Source organism: Pleurodeles waltl, chromosome 1_2 (genome assembly GCF_031143425.1).
Source record: "Pleurodeles waltl isolate 20211129_DDA chromosome 1_2, aPleWal1.hap1.20221129, whole genome shotgun sequence".
Taxonomy (NCBI): Eukaryota; Metazoa; Chordata; class Amphibia; order Caudata; family Salamandridae; genus Pleurodeles; species Pleurodeles waltl.
The window spans coordinates 77,071,306-77,087,140 of record NC_090437.1 but is presented as its reverse complement, the minus strand read 5'-3'; the positions used below and the strand labels follow the sequence as shown (position 1 = coordinate 77,087,140).

The 15,835-nt window shown below is 42.7% G+C and overlaps 1 protein-coding gene across 3 annotated transcripts in view; it reads right to left on the bottom strand.

Moving 5' to 3' along the window:
• TMOD1 (tropomodulin 1) overlaps positions 1 to 15,835 on the bottom strand; it is a 476,820-nt gene that overhangs the window by 29,766 nt on the left and 431,219 nt on the right. For all 3 annotated transcript variants that reach the window (XM_069236536.1, XM_069236542.1, XM_069236532.1), the window contains exon 8: positions 2,241 to 2,384. In XM_069236536.1, coding sequence (XP_069092637.1) covers positions 2,241 to 2,384 — 144 coding nt within the window. The remainder of the gene's footprint in view (positions 1 to 2,240; positions 2,385 to 15,835) is intronic.

The window sequence follows — 15,835 nt, the reverse complement described above, 5'->3', positions numbered from 1 at the left end:
AAGAAAGCAAACCATGTAAATATAAATCAAGCAAGTGAAATATGCAAGACAGTGATTAGATGCGGATTAGTGTAAAGGGTGGCAATAAAGACAGATTTTAAGCTATTTAAGTGCAGTTAGATGATTGCTTATTAAACAGGAAAACATTTCGGATTTGCATGGGAAAACCCATAAATTCCACCCACCATGCACTTCACAAGACCTCAAACATGTCATCAGAGATTACATTACTCAACATCATTGATGGCATAATTGGTAATACCACAGATCCCATCACTATTGGCATAATCAAGGTCCTTGGTCCAGAGTCTGTATTTTTTTATGAAAACTATAAATGACCCATAGACTTCTCAAATCAATTTTTTTGCAAAATCTACTCTGCAAACATACTTTTCTTTTCTCTTTTTGTTGGAAATGTTATTAGCTTTGCCAGAAAAATATGGGTACATTTTCTGCCTTTAATTTCTTCATGACTTTGCAAGCAGATTTTGTCCTACATATGTGGAGACCACAAGAGTTTCCAGGGGTCTTCCCTGAACATCCATTGTGGCACGATATTATTTATTTATTTCACATTTTTACAAAGTGCAGCTAAGCCCGAAGTAGCAACAGTACTTCATGTGGTACACTGACCACTGCAAAATTCATGTACTTTAGGCACAATCCCAGGTTTACTCACTTTGGTAAATCTGGGATTGTGTCAAAATCCTTGGGTGGGTGCATGAGAATGCCCATACTCCACCCTTGCAAAGACATGCACATCTTACTTGCATGACTTTGAAAAGCACAAATAACAGTTTGCGTTTGCTGTACCAAAAACGTGGCACATCCTTGATGCTACATGTTAGTAAATCTGGGCCGTAAAATCTATGGAAACAATTAGCTACCCCCAGTTGCAGGTAACTACTTTGCTACCATAATATCTAATAATTGACACATTCAACAGCGTTTCCTCACAACTACAGAGCTAGTGACATTCTTAGCGGATTCCATTTAAAATAATAAAGCCTGAACAAGGACTCCGCATGCCTCTGGTAAGCACCATTATAAAACACTGTTTTAGGGCGCCACAAGCACGCAGCAGACCCCATCTTGAAATTTCATATATCAATAGAACCCATTTTTTCACTTTTCTGCTAGTATCAAGAGTCAAATTGGGTCACTATGAACAGTCTTTAGCAGACGGGATGTTCTTTAATTACTAGCACACATTCTTACTTTACTTTTTCGTATCTAATACTTGATTGCATTTATTTGTTTTTAATAACACATTATATTGTAAATTAAAGTGTGAGGCCCAGAAGAAGCCAACAAAGGTATCACGAAATGCATGTTGTCCAATATAAATCTTTGAAATGATTTAGGTAAAGATTATCAGTGCAAAACAATTATATACACTGATTCTCCGTTAATTATATTTTGGGAAAGTAAACTGGATTTCTGCCTAACTTTATCTCCTCTTATGCAATGTGTTTTGTAGCTAGGTAAGAAGACACGAGGTGTACAGCTCATTGCAGGTTTGTATATTGACAGCAGTTTCGTGTGCTCAATCAGTTAAAGGTGGTTATTTGTGTTCACATTACCAATACCAAAGGCCTCCTTTCAGTCTTATATGTAATCAGAAAAGTCACAACATTTCTATCTGATAATTAATTGACCTGAACTTGTACCTTTTCCTAGATGGCTACAAAGTCAACAAAATGATCATGTATACCAGGATAAATGATTTGATTTGTTTAGTCAAAGTTTAAATGTCCGGTGCCCTACAGTTTATAACTAAAGCTGTTGTTAAGCGTCATTCTCCATCAACCACAACATAAGTCAACACTTTGCACTGTACCCTGGCTATGGTTTATCAACCACAACGTATATTTCTGCAACCCATTGCATCAAAAGCAATTGCACACAAGTAAAACCTCAGCTGGTAGTATGCCCGGTATAAGTGTATTAATTTAGTCACTCTTAGAATATGTCATCAGTGACATCTTGCATTGATCTATTATGGTAAAAGAAATATTGTAATATATTTTCGCAATCTGAAAGCAACATTCTACCCCAGATTGTAATCTTTCCCATATTTTATGTTTTCTGTTGAACAGGACTACCAGAAGATAGTTAGTTACACGAAAACCCATTGTTACAGAGGACACTCTCCAGTTTGTAGTGGTTATCAATCCGAAGATGACAATGAATACAGTTTTTGCTTCTATTATTGCATGGCGAATCAGCCTGCATCTTACCTGGTTGTCAATTCTCAGTTCTTCCAGCGATGTGTTGTACTGAAGAGCCTCGATCAACGCCAGAACGCCCATCCCACTGATAAAGTTTGACTCAACATTCAAGCTCTTTAACGTGCTGTTAACTTTTAGCATGTCTGCCAGTGCCTTTAATGACATAAAGAAAATGCAGTCATATCATTGTCAACATCTCTAGACACCTGTATCTTTCAGTAACAGGTAGACCTCTCTGAACTTTGACAAATGCCGTTTTGTACTCTTTTATACAACTTTGTATGCCAACATTGGCCGTACAAACCATTCTTTGAAAACAGTGGGCTGCAGCAGTTCTGGCAGCATACTTTGTAAACTACATAAGAGTCACTTGTTTTACTTCAAGCCTTTACTCCAGCAGGATAACCACGCTGCCCTTACATTTTATCTTTTTGTCAATGTAGATGGAGTTTGTCTCCTTTATGCATTGACTTCATAAAGTTCTCCTCTAGTTGTACCCTACTGCTCTTCATAAATTTCCTGGCTTTCTTGACTTTACAACTAATCAATTTCGTTTATTGTTTAGTTTAAAAGTACTGTGTTCTGATTACAACAATAGTATATTACCGTTTTGAATCATTTCAGCTGGGAACAATTTCAAAACATGCACATTGCGACTTGCATATTGTTACATTTAATGAATATTATTATCAGGAAGTAATGAGTCTTGTGAACTTATGCCCATCAAGTGAGACCCTCAGGTTATCTTGGACGGTACATGATCCATCAACGTTTTTCAATGGGTTAGTTGTTGAAAAATTGCAAATCAATCAATCAATCAATCAATCGAATAATTGCTTAAGTGCACTACTCACCCGTTAAGGTCTAAAGGCGCTGGGGGGGAGGGGGTTGCTGGTCACTGCTCAAAAAGCCATGTCTTGAAGTGCTTTCTGAAGGTTAGGAGGTCCTGGGTCTTGCGTAGTTTGGTGGGGAGGGAGTTCCAGGTCTTGGCGGTGAGGTGGGAGGAGGATCTGACGCCGGAGGTGGTGCGTTGGATGCGGGGGACTGTAGTGAGGACGAGGTCAGCAGAGAGGAGCTGTTGAGTTGGTATGTGGAAGTTTACTCGTTCGTTGAGGTTGGCCGGTCCAGAGTTGTGGAGGGCTTTGTGAGCGTGGACGAGGACTTTGAAAATTATCCTTTTGCTGATGGGCAGCCAGTGTAGGGATCTGAGGTGGGTGGATATGTGTTTGTGGTGAGGGAGGTTGAGGATGAGACGTGGGGCTCCGTTTTGAATTTGCTGGAGTTTTCTTTGGAGCTTGGCTGTGGTCCCTGCATAGAGGGCGTTGCCGTAGTCCAGTCTGCTGCTGATGAGGGCGTGAGTGACCGTTCTTCTTGTTTCTAAAGGAATCCATTTGAAAGTCTTGCATAGCATGGGAAGGGTGTTGAAGCAGGAGGATGATATGGTGTTGATTTGCTGGGTCATGGAGAGAGATGAGTGTAGAACAATGCCGTCTTGTTCGGGTCGAAGATGATGATTTCTGTTTTGTTTGAGTTAAGTTTGAGGTGACTTGCTGTCATCCATTTGGTGATGTTGAGGGGTCCGGAATGCAGGTTTCTCTTGGCGGTGGCTGGGTTCCTGGTGAGGGAGATCATGAGCTGGGTGTCATCTGCGTAAGAGATGATGGTGATTCCGTGGGGGCGGAGGATGGCGGCAAGAGGGGCAATGTAGATGTTGAAGAGGGTGGGGCTGAGGGAAGATCCTTGGGGGACCCCGCAGATAATCTTGGTGGCTGGAGACCGAAAGGGAGGGAGGCAAACTTTTTGGGTTCTTTCGGCGAGGAAGGAGGTGAGGCAGTTCAGGGCCTTGTGTTGAATTCCAGCATCAAAAAGGCATGTGCGGATGGTCCTGGAGTGTCTTACGATGAGTGTGGGCAATGCTAAAGTTGTCAGTGTATTGTCAATTTATGTGAAAAGAGATCTTCTCTCTCTAAACGTATTAAAGTTGACTCTGGTGTCCATGTTGGATGGACCAAGGTTGTTCTCGGGATGACCGAGCTTTGTGCAGGGTTTTAAGTTTCAGGTCACATGATCATATCCTAGTGACTGCCCAGCGTAAAATCTACAATACTGTTCTAGGTAGGAGAAGGAAAGAAATGATCCTCCAACAGTGGGAATCATTAACCAATGCGGCCCGCACAAAGGATTGTAAATCATTTTGGAGGCCTGTGTCTCATTTAAGCCTTTTTTATCATAAAGCGCCTTCTACTGGTTGCCATATAAAGGGGAAGGTCTGGGTGGCACACTTTACACAAATATATTCTGCTGATAATGAGGATTCTCCACAGCTCTGGCTAGGGGATGCTTCTGTTAGTAGCTATCCAGGAGTGTGTGGGTGGGAAAGCACCAGGCCTTATGGGGTTCTGATGGAAGCCATCAAATGTAATACAGACCTCTGGGCCCGCTGCTGACTAATGTTTATAACTGCATGAATAAGTCGATGGTCCTCCATTCTTTGCTGAGCTCAATAATCGTTCTGATCTTTAAAAAGGGAAACAGGGCTTAGCCTAAATGCTATTGAACTATCTCTCTGATATACCTTCCAGCAAAAAGTTTGGGCAGAGTATTATACAACAAAATAGCTGAGTGAGCCAATGATAACAATGTGATAAACAAGTGCCAGAATGGCTTTAGAAATGGTCTTGGGACGATTGCTCATTGCCTTAGTTTAAATGTGATTATTGGCAAGAACACGGTGGCCTAAAAGTCCACACTATATTTGCCATTCATGGATTTGCCCATGGCATTTGATTATATGAATCGAGGAGAGCTGTGGCAAATTCTTACTAATTTACAAATGGACTAATCCACATGTTGGTTTCTTTGCACACAGGCACCAAGGCCAGAGTCAGATTTGGGAGAAATGGAGAAGTCACAAATGAATTTAGTATTGGTTGGGGGTGTGGCATGGGTGTGGCCTTTCCCTGCTACTTTTTATTTTATACATCAATGAATTGAGTTCAGCTTAGTCAGTATACTCCAGATGTGCCTAGGGTGAAGGGCTACCCCCACCCCGTATTGCTCTGTGCAGATGTCTCAGTTTTAATTGCCTGTATTGCTCTATGCAGATGACTCGGTTTTAATCGCTCGCACTCCTAAGGCTCTGCGTCTTTTAGTGCACACTTTTATTGATTTTGTGGCAAAATTAGATTTACAAACTAATTTTAATATGTTGTTTCTAATGACATGTGGGCCACAGTGGAAGAAGCCCTTATCCATTAGTGTGGGTACCAATGTATTATCAAGCACTAGGACATTTTCTTATTTGGGGGTTCCCTTTAGTTCATCTGGTACATGGACCCATCATATTGCACAAAGTAGGATTACGTTTTCAAGAACTATTGGCTCCCTGTTGCGCCTTTCATCGACTGTAGGCGAAAGGCCACTAAGTTCCCTCATGCCAATATATTCCACCTAGTGTGCCCCAATTACGGCAAATGGGGAGGGAAGCTGAAGTCTGGGTGACTGATTATACCTTCAAAGGGAGGAAATCCATTTTTTGGGGGGAATATTATCACTTCCTCTGACAACCCTTAGCTTTATATGTCATAATGAACTTTGTCTAGGTTATCTGAGTGACTTCGTCCGAAGCAGGTTGGTGCTATTGTTGTTGTCTGTCTGGAGCTCAGAAGAAACAGTATTGACCAAAGAGATAACTTCATATTGTTTGGCATACGACAAAAGTCTCATTATACCCTGGTTGGCCTATGTCAGTAAAGCCCAGGAGGCAGTTGGTTTAGTTGAGTATTTCTCAGACAGAACGCAGGGGGTGTCTGTTGGCAGAAGGTGCATGCAAGAGCTATTGTTGGAGCATGTCATTGAAGAGAGGCTGACGGCAGAAAGATCAAAGATAAGTGTCACAAACTATTCATACCTTAATCCAGGGGTCCTCTCTACCACTTATATGTGGAATAATAATGCCAGCTGGCCACGATCCTTACTGTTCAGGTTTGGAGCAGGTATTGTAAAATACTCCCTCTGCTTCCCTATTGGATATCAGTCAAACCTTGACTCTAAAGTATGCCCTTGCCATAATATGCACAAGCAAACTATGATACATTTTCTTTTCTTTTTAGGTTTTTATGTAATATATACCAAAAGATTTCTTAAACCTCTCCTGAAGCATAGGAATTTTCAAGTTTGCCTAGCTGCCTACCACTTTTTATTGGGGTTGGCAGATGGTGAAATTTGCAGACACATATTTTCTTCCTCCAGGCTGCAGTCCGTTCAAGGAGATCTATGTGTCCACATTAAGTAATATCTTGTGCTGGCCAACAGTTGAAATATCTAATGTGATTTGTGGTTAATTTTTAATATTTATAGAATTTGTAATTGAGAAGGTTTTTTTAAGTAGTTTCAATGTATTTTTATTATTTTGTATTCATGTATGTGTTACTTGTTTTTATGTCTGTTTCTATCTGAATAAAGTTGTTTTGACCTGACCTGAATTAACATTATTGTGTTATGCTACTAAATTGTAGCATCGAGTGAATGGACCAACAATCACTATGACAATTTTGTCAGAAATAATTTTTCTGCTTCATCACATTTAAAATTACTCTTGTATGTATTCTACAATAAGCGCACTGAATTTCCCGACACAATGCACTCTAAACATTTCGGGGCATATTTATGAAAAGTGGCGCTGAACCTAGTGCAGTGCCACTTTTCTTGCGCCCCTTAGCCTCAGCCTAACGCCACCATGGTAGTGCCTTATTTATAATAAAGCACACCATGGCAGTAGTGAGGGTGACTACCGTCATAATTTGTGATGCTAGTCCGACGCTTCGCAGGACTAGCGTCACAAATGATGACGCTAATCGTGTAAAGCACCCAGAGGCCCATTATAATCAATGGGAGCCTCTTTTAACATCTGCACTTAGCTGGCGTTAAAAAATGCCAATACAAATAGTGCAAAGGAATCTCATAGATTCCTTTGCACCTTTATTATGCCCCCCCAGTGCCTGTACGCCCCCCCCCCTTGCATACATTATGCCTGGCGCAGGCATAATGTGGCGCAAGGGGTTACAAAGTGGTGCAATGCAAGCATTGCGCCACTTTGTAAATATGGGGGCATATTTATACTCTGATTGCGCCGAATGTGCGTCATGAATTTTGACGCACATTTGGCCCAAACCGTACTCCATATTTAAACTTTGAAGCCTGAGCCCGCGAACGCCAAAATTCCGCCAAGTGCGTCATTTCTGGATGCGGGAAACCGCCTTGAGTTAATGGCATGCAAGGTGGGCATTTCCGTCCCAAAAATGACTTAAACTCCTGTGCGCCTTATTTATGCTACCACGCAAAAATGATGCACCGCCGGGAGGCGGAGGCGGAAAATGACGCACAGCCCGATTTACGTAAAAAAATAACAGGTGTTAAAATGGGGCAAACACACCTGTACTTCATGAAAACACACAGAAGCAACAGAAGAGCTCCAAAAGGAAGACATGGAGGTGCTTTTCATCCATCACACATGCAGACGCAGAGCACAAGACCAACAACAGCAGCTTCAACAACACCAGCAGGGACCCCAAAGGCAACGCAGAAGGCAGGAGAGAATATTCCGCACCAGGACAACCCTTCTGGGACTCCGCCAACAAGAGATCATTCAGAGGTACAGGCTTAACTGGCAAGCCATTCAGCAGCTGCTACGCAACATTTAGCCACAGTTGGCACCCAGCTTGCAGACACCCCGCACCATTCCACCAGAAACCAAGCTGCTAGCTGTATTCCACATGTTGGCAAGTGGCTTCTTTCAAACCACTGGCACCCTAGTTGCTGGGATCTCACAGAAATCATTCTCCGCCTTCCTACCCGAGGTACTGGATGCCATCATCTCCCTCACACCCCACCACATCAGCTTCCCCAACACACAGGCGAAGCAGCAGGAGACAAAACTGGGGTTTTACCAAATTAATGGCTTCCCACACGTCCTTGGTGCCATTGTCTGCACACATGTCCGCATTGTGCCACCTGCTGCAACCGAACATCTATACCGCAACAGGAAGCACACACACTCCATAAATGTGCAGGCCATTGTCGATCACTGGGGTTTGATCACCAACATCGTGGCAAAGTATCCTGGGAGTGTACATGATTCTTTCATCTTCCGTCACTGCACCATCAATCAACACTTCCAGGATGGACGATATGGAAATGGACTACTTGTTGGTAAGTACAGAAACCCAGTTATATACACACTGCACAGTAACCCTCTAGGACACACAACACATACAACACAACATCGACACGTGGACAGGAACACACTGAGGTTGTGACACCGCTAGGCATGTTTGATATCCTCACCCAATGGGAGACACACCTAGGGACAAATGACAGTTCCAAATAACAACAGATGCCACTCCAGAGCCACAATGGGACAATTTAAAACAACACAATGACAAAGACATGGCCCCAACTGGCAGTACAATTTGGAAGATTAATTTTTCAATATCACATCAATAACACTCAATCCAACACCCTTCAAACCAATACGTACTGTGTAAGGGGTGTATAATGTTTTTTGCTGCAGGTCAAACACCATGACACACATAGCAAGATGATGACTCCAATGAAGGTCACATGCAATCATTGAGGTTGTACCAATATCTCACATCACTCCTGCTTTCACATTGCCCACTACCAACAAGCAAGTGGACTGTGTGAAGTCCTACACATACGAATTGCAACAAATTAACACACACACAACAGATGTACTGGCATACGGACCTTCTGAAACTCTAAATGACAACCTCACAACCAAGTTAGCCATCTGAGCTAGAACATGTTCAGTAGTATAGGTACACGTTACAACCTGAGTCGACTTGGCAAGGGCACAGAAATAGGTCTGCAGTGAACTTGTCACACATGTGAAATTAGTGCATAGTCAATTGTTAACACGTCAGTGCTCACAACCTACGGACATTTGTTGCACATTGTCATCTTGCAAAATATAAGGGTCTCACTGATGGTTAAATAATTCTATTGCATATGTGAAATTGGATGGGATTTCCAAGGTATATAGATGCAACCATGTTACCACCACTGTCAAATTGATTCTGTGTATGGAAGTATCATGTCACCCCCAGTTAAGACACAGGCACACCTATTTCACATGACACAATGCAAGGGAGTACACACTGTACTGCAACTCTACAAAAATACTGCTGACAACCGGTCAACAGCCAAAAACCCGTTAAAATAAGGAAACAACCCAATGCTGATGGTACATCCTAGAAGCCTAGGATTCCACACAATAACACAAACACTGATGAGTCTCAGAGAACACAAGAGAACAACTGCCATGCAAAGTGATATTTATGGTGCAAGGTACATCAACATGTTCTCACTCATTTTCTCTTTCAGCTGATCAGGGGTATGGGATCCAGCCATGGATCATGACCCCATTTGCAAACCCAAGCACTGCAGCAGAGCGTGCCCATAATGAGGCACATAGGAGGACACGCACCATAGTCGAGAGGACCTTTGCCATCCTGAGGTCAAGAATCAGGTGCCTCGACATCACTGGAGGCAGCCTCCTATACTCACCTGAAATGGTGTGCAAAATCATTTTGACCTGTGCCATCCTGCACAACATATGTGTAAAAAGGAACATTCCCCTATATGAACCCGACCCACAAATGCCTGAAGAAGAGGAAGAGGAGGATGCTGTCCATCAACATGAGGGGACCATACAAACACTGCTGCAGGATTACATCGGAGACAACATATTGTCCAAAATTTCTTTTAACTCTACTCATCCATCACCACTGTCTTACCATATGTAAATAAACACTTATACTAATCACTATATCATGGTCTGGATAATCATTTTTGCATAACATTATCTCTAACTATCAGAATCAGAGTGTGGCCTCATGGAGCATTGAAGAAATACCGATTAGGACACAGAAAATTCCAAAACTAGTTTGATGCGTATGAATGTACAGCCACATATACTCACACTGTAAATGACATATATCCTGTACATTTCACATTTAAAGGGCAATAGCAGAGGACCACACCTATTTCACGCATACATGTTGGCAACATGGTTCATCGCAGCATATGGCACACAACTAAGACACCATCAGTCAATAAGGGAAAAAAATGCCTCATACATGAGGCAGTGGATTTGCTATTGTATTGGTAACAGGAATGTATGACCAGACCCTTGACATCAGTAAGTCTTACATCACCTATCTTTGCAAGGACTATGCATGACAAGATTTCCATATAAGCAGCAAATTTATAGCACAGGTGCCCCATGTAAGACTAGCATTGCTCACATGACATCCCCTGCACATGGCAGCCCATGTCCTAAGTCCAGCTACACTCATGTTCCCTGTCTCAGCCAACCCTTCTTCAGAGGTCCCTGGAATGGGAATATGTGTCCCCAGAAAATCCCTCCTCTACACACACCCAGACTCACAATGTTAATCCAGTCTGCTTCCCTCTTTAGTATGGTATGCCATAGTCATTTTACTTCTGTCTGCATGGATGTCAGGTCAAATAATGCACTGGCTTGTAGTCTGTAGGACCTGTAATCACCTGTACATTGCTTCCCATGTGAAAGGTACTGTTGGCCATTTGAACTTGAATCTCTCCTACAGGACTTGTGAGAGACGGATTGCTGCACACACCTGTGAGTACCTCCATGCAGACCAGCCATTTGAACATTCACTGTCCTTGCAGCTGCCTGGAACAGCATAGAAGCAGCCATTTTATCTATAACACTGTTATGCATTGCTGTATAAATCAGCTGTGTAACACAGCCCTTGGGTTAATGTGTTACGTTCCAACACACAGGACAAACACAGTTTTTGGTTTCCACAGTCTTGTTCCACCTTTGACCAGTCTCAGTCTGACCACTGTGTATTTACCTTGTGAAATGTTTAGTTCCTGATTGACCCTGCATCCTGTTAGCCTGACTGGCTCCTGTCTGTGCGTTACCCTGAAGGTGCCTTGTGCCTACATTTATATCACAGTTGCTTTCCCAACCCTCATATTCCTCCTGGGGTATTGTGTCAGGTGGGTCTACAATGCATACTCAAATACATTGTATAGCATAATCAGTTTATTTATCGTACCATGGGGGGAACTTTTCTCCAAATAGCCGAATCATGGCCTATCCCTTGTCTGGGTTTCATGTATGCATGAGTGACAAATAGTGACAGTGTACCATGGCTGTATGCATGGATTGGGTATGGTGCCTCCAGCACAACAAACAATGTCAGATAATGTGCATGAAATGTCTACACATGTTAGGACCCTGACAGTCCACACGCTGATTCACATTGCTCCCAACATATTGATGGGGCTTGTGAGGTGAATAGATGTGAGATTAATCAGCACAGAGGCACTGATGTTCCCAGATGGAGTGTGGATTTTAGAGGCCAACCTATGTACAAATGTTGTGAGGACACCTGCCGGTATAAGAATCCTGAGACATTAACTTTGTCAGCACACCAAGGTTGCCCTGTTGACAGTCTCATAACACGTCTGCAGTGACAGGGCTGGACCATCCCCATGTGTGTTCTCAATTCCTCATTGGTTTTCCTTCTATTGATCTGCGAAGGATACTTTGTAGATACAGGAAATGGCTCCACAGACTCATGACTAGACCTGCACGTAACTGTGACAACATAGACCCCAATAATTATACAGGCTAAACATTGGCCCACACACATGAACCAGACACCTCTGTGCATTTTACCACTGGAAATACGTGAACATGTGCTGCTTGGTCTGCTGGTCCTCCACTGCTACAGGAGAGACATGGCTCAGTTATATGACTCCAACCGTGGCATGCCATTACAATTGTGTATTATCACTGGGACTCCATGTCACAAACACAGTACCCACATAGTATGATCCCATGCCAGACTCATGGTGTGTAAACAAACAAGTGCCTAGGAAGTAGTATCCAACATTCCAGGACATGTGATGGCTAAGTTGTGGAACATTGCTATGAACAAGCGTCTGCTATCTATCCAGTGCATGCTTTATCATTGGTGGTGTTTATGTTCCAAAAAACCTAGGAAGTGCACATAGCAGTTGTTGCTATGTGTATGACTAACACATGTCCTCTCTCATTTCCACACTGACTTGCATCTGAGAGTTGGACACATTGACTCCACATGCATACAAGCAGACTTGCAAAAATGCATCTTGTTATGGTCACACAGTGGGACAAGAACAATAGAAGTAGCCAAATCACACACATTGACCCATAGGCATTGAGTTGCGTCGCCTTGCTTTCCTCTCTTGATGCAAAACATGCCCAAATTGGGTAATACATAATTGTATCCCACACGTTTGGCCATCTATTGCGTCAGTGAAGAGTGCAAATCCGGTACAACAAGTAGAGGATCATGGTCCGCAGTAGTATGATCTGTCTCATGTGCTCATACACTGTAATGCCCAATGTGGGTGCAATCAGCCTATCTCTCTATTGTCACAACTGTCATGTACCATTACAAATTAGAAATATCCCAAACCCAGTTAATGACAGAAATGTTAACGCATACGCGTCAAAAAAAGACACACGTGTCAAAACATGATGCATATGCGTTGAAATATGACGCACATTGCCATGAAACATCCATTAGCCCTGAGCAGTAATTCCCACACTGTACCCCCGGAAATTGGTTAAGTATGAAACATATTTAACAATATGGATGCAGGGTTATTTCTAATCATGTGCGTTTAGAAAAAATGACGCACAGACTGTAAGCGTCATAATATTTTGATGCATAACAAGAAAAACGCACCGCATTTGAGGCAGGAAGTGATGTAATAGGATATCCTGTTTACAGAATTGGTACAGTGGGTGTACTTTCACTTTGCACTCTGAGATATTTCCTGTCTGTGTGGCTGTGTTTAGACTTGTCTCTCTGTGCACTTTGTGATTTTGTCTCCAGTGAGGTCTTTAAATTGTCTTTTTGTGTTTCATAACTGTCTGTGGTATCCTGTCTGAGTGTTTTTTTGGTCATTTGTGGTGTCAACATTTGTCTTTGTTGTGTTGGGAGTCTGTTGTGGGTAGTGGTAGTTTGGGTATAGTTGGGCTGTGTTCTTAGTTATTTTGCATTTTCCTGTCCTACTTTCCCTCTATTCTCCTTTGTACCCCTTCATCCCCTCTTTTTTTTGGTGCAATAATGTTGGGTAGGCCTCGTCTTGGCAGGATGGAAGAAGAGGAGCTGGGTGGGTTTATTTGGCTGTTGTGCCACTTCCTACCCTTAATGATGGAGGCAGGTGGTCGTGTGATCCAAGGCTATCACACAGAGTCAAGGAGGCTCCGGTGGGCAAAGGTGTTGTACCATCTGCAGAGAATATACAACACACCGCGTAATGACCACCACCTGAAGCACCGTTGGGCTGACCTTGTTGCCAGGGAGCAAGACCTGCTGGACCACCTGGGGATTGTGATTGGTGGCCCTGTTGGTGAGTACAAATCACAGTAATGTGCATGTTTAAATGCCCTGTAGTGGCAGTAGCTGATTTGTTCATATGCTGCCGGGAATGTTTTTGAACATGTGGAATACTAGTGAAACATACAGGGCCATATTTCTACTTTGTTAGCACCGCAATTGCGACCTGTTTTGAAGCAAGAGCGGCGCAAACTTACAAAATACAATTGTATTTTGTAAGTTTGCGCCGCCTTTGTGTCAAACAGCAACACAGATGCGGTGCAAATTTTGTATAAATATGGGCCATAGTTGCCTGTGAGGTGTACAATATTTCCTACACATTACCGTCATTTGTTGACGCAACAGCTAGACTAACTTTCAAAAGACAACAGGAGCCTGAAAATGAGTGCTGCCTTAACGTCAATTGATGATGGCAATGTGGCTCAAACATATGTTTCATGTGTGGTCTGTGAGTGTATCAGGAAACATATCCAGAATTTTTCAAGAAATAATGTGTCCCTCAATTGTTTTCGGATACATGTCTGAACTGGATTCTGACACATACGTAACGAGTTATAGCTTACCTGAGGTAACATCTTAGACTGATATTATGAGTTTGTATTGCCACATTTAAATTAGGGATGGCTGGCAAAAGCTATGCACACGGGTTCATATCTCTATGGTTGGTGCAACTTACCATGGCTGTGGCACATCAAATGAAGAAAATGATACAAACTGAGGGCTCACAACTGTCCCTGGCCCTCTGTACATTGTACCTGTGTGTCTAAAATTGGTCTTAGTCACAATGTCTGGGTGACTGGTATTGAAGTCCTCATGGAAAATGGCTTTGCATGTCTCTCATGGATACACATGATGAGAGGAATACACTCCATGAATGTGTCTGCTCACTAATAAAGGAGCATGTTTGCCACCACATGATAGTTAGGGCCAATGCATGTGTGCAGATATGAGTGTATCACTCACTGGAGTCCCTGTGTCTGTACATGTTTGCAGTGGTATGTAGGATGCAGCATCATCATGTCTGAGAGGCTTTACTTTCTGAGTTAATTTTACACATAGTTTTTGTATTTTGAAGTGTTGTACAGTGCACAGATATTGAGCACATTTCTCCCTTCCATGCCTTACAGGTGGACCTGCACCCTACACTATCGGAGAGGTGGCTTGATTTGCGGACCCAGACATCTCCAGTAAATTTTGATATTTCTGTTCTGTGTTGTGTTTGCTGATGATTTGTGATTGACTCCTGTGTGTTGGACACATAGCAAGGTCTGATGCGCTGGTCAATGATCTGTTTTGCTCCTTGAGAGGAGTATCATTTTTTCCCCATCTTTGAGTTGGCCAATCCTTATCGTATTTTCATAATTTGGGATTCTAGGTCAGTCCTGTAGGCACGGCAATATGAATAGGGATGAGTTATGTTGATAAAACTTAAAATCAGAAAATGTAGCAGTGGACCATATTAGTGATTCAGTCAGCCAGTCAGACCCCGATTCTCCCAGAATAGGGATGCCAAAGTCTTACCCACAGACATCAGCTTCCCTATTCACTAATGAACATGTTTGACTGTATGTTTAACTTCCTAGCAGCATGTAGCTCCACATGTTGTGCTACGAGTATGAAGCACTTGAGTACAATGGCCTAGGTGTGCATGCAGCTCATGGCCAGAGGTGTTCTTGCATCTATCTGTTTGTTGTAAGTACTGGGTTACTGGTAGGAAATTATGTTGACAATGGTCTGCATTTCCAAAGATAAGTGTTGATTGGATTGCCCAAGGTTTGGGTGTATCCTGTTTGGAGTTCCTCTTTACCTGTGGTGTGCTGGCTAAACCCATGTACAGCTTTCCAAAGCTTCCTGGGTGTCTTTGTTGTTAGAAATTATTAGTTGCTTGTCCACCCCTCTCCCCCCCCTCCGGCACAGGCGTAGGGTTGTGAATAGTGTACTTAGGACTGATGATCCAAATTTGGTACACAGACATGTAAATCTGTAAATCACTTGTCCAAACCTAGGATACCCACTCATGATTAGCACCTGCATTCTATACTGGCAATTCTATTTACAACTCGCAGATCTTGTGGCCCTAGATTGCCATCAAGAACATAGTAATTTGTTGGCCTGTCAGTGGTGGAGGATTTGCAG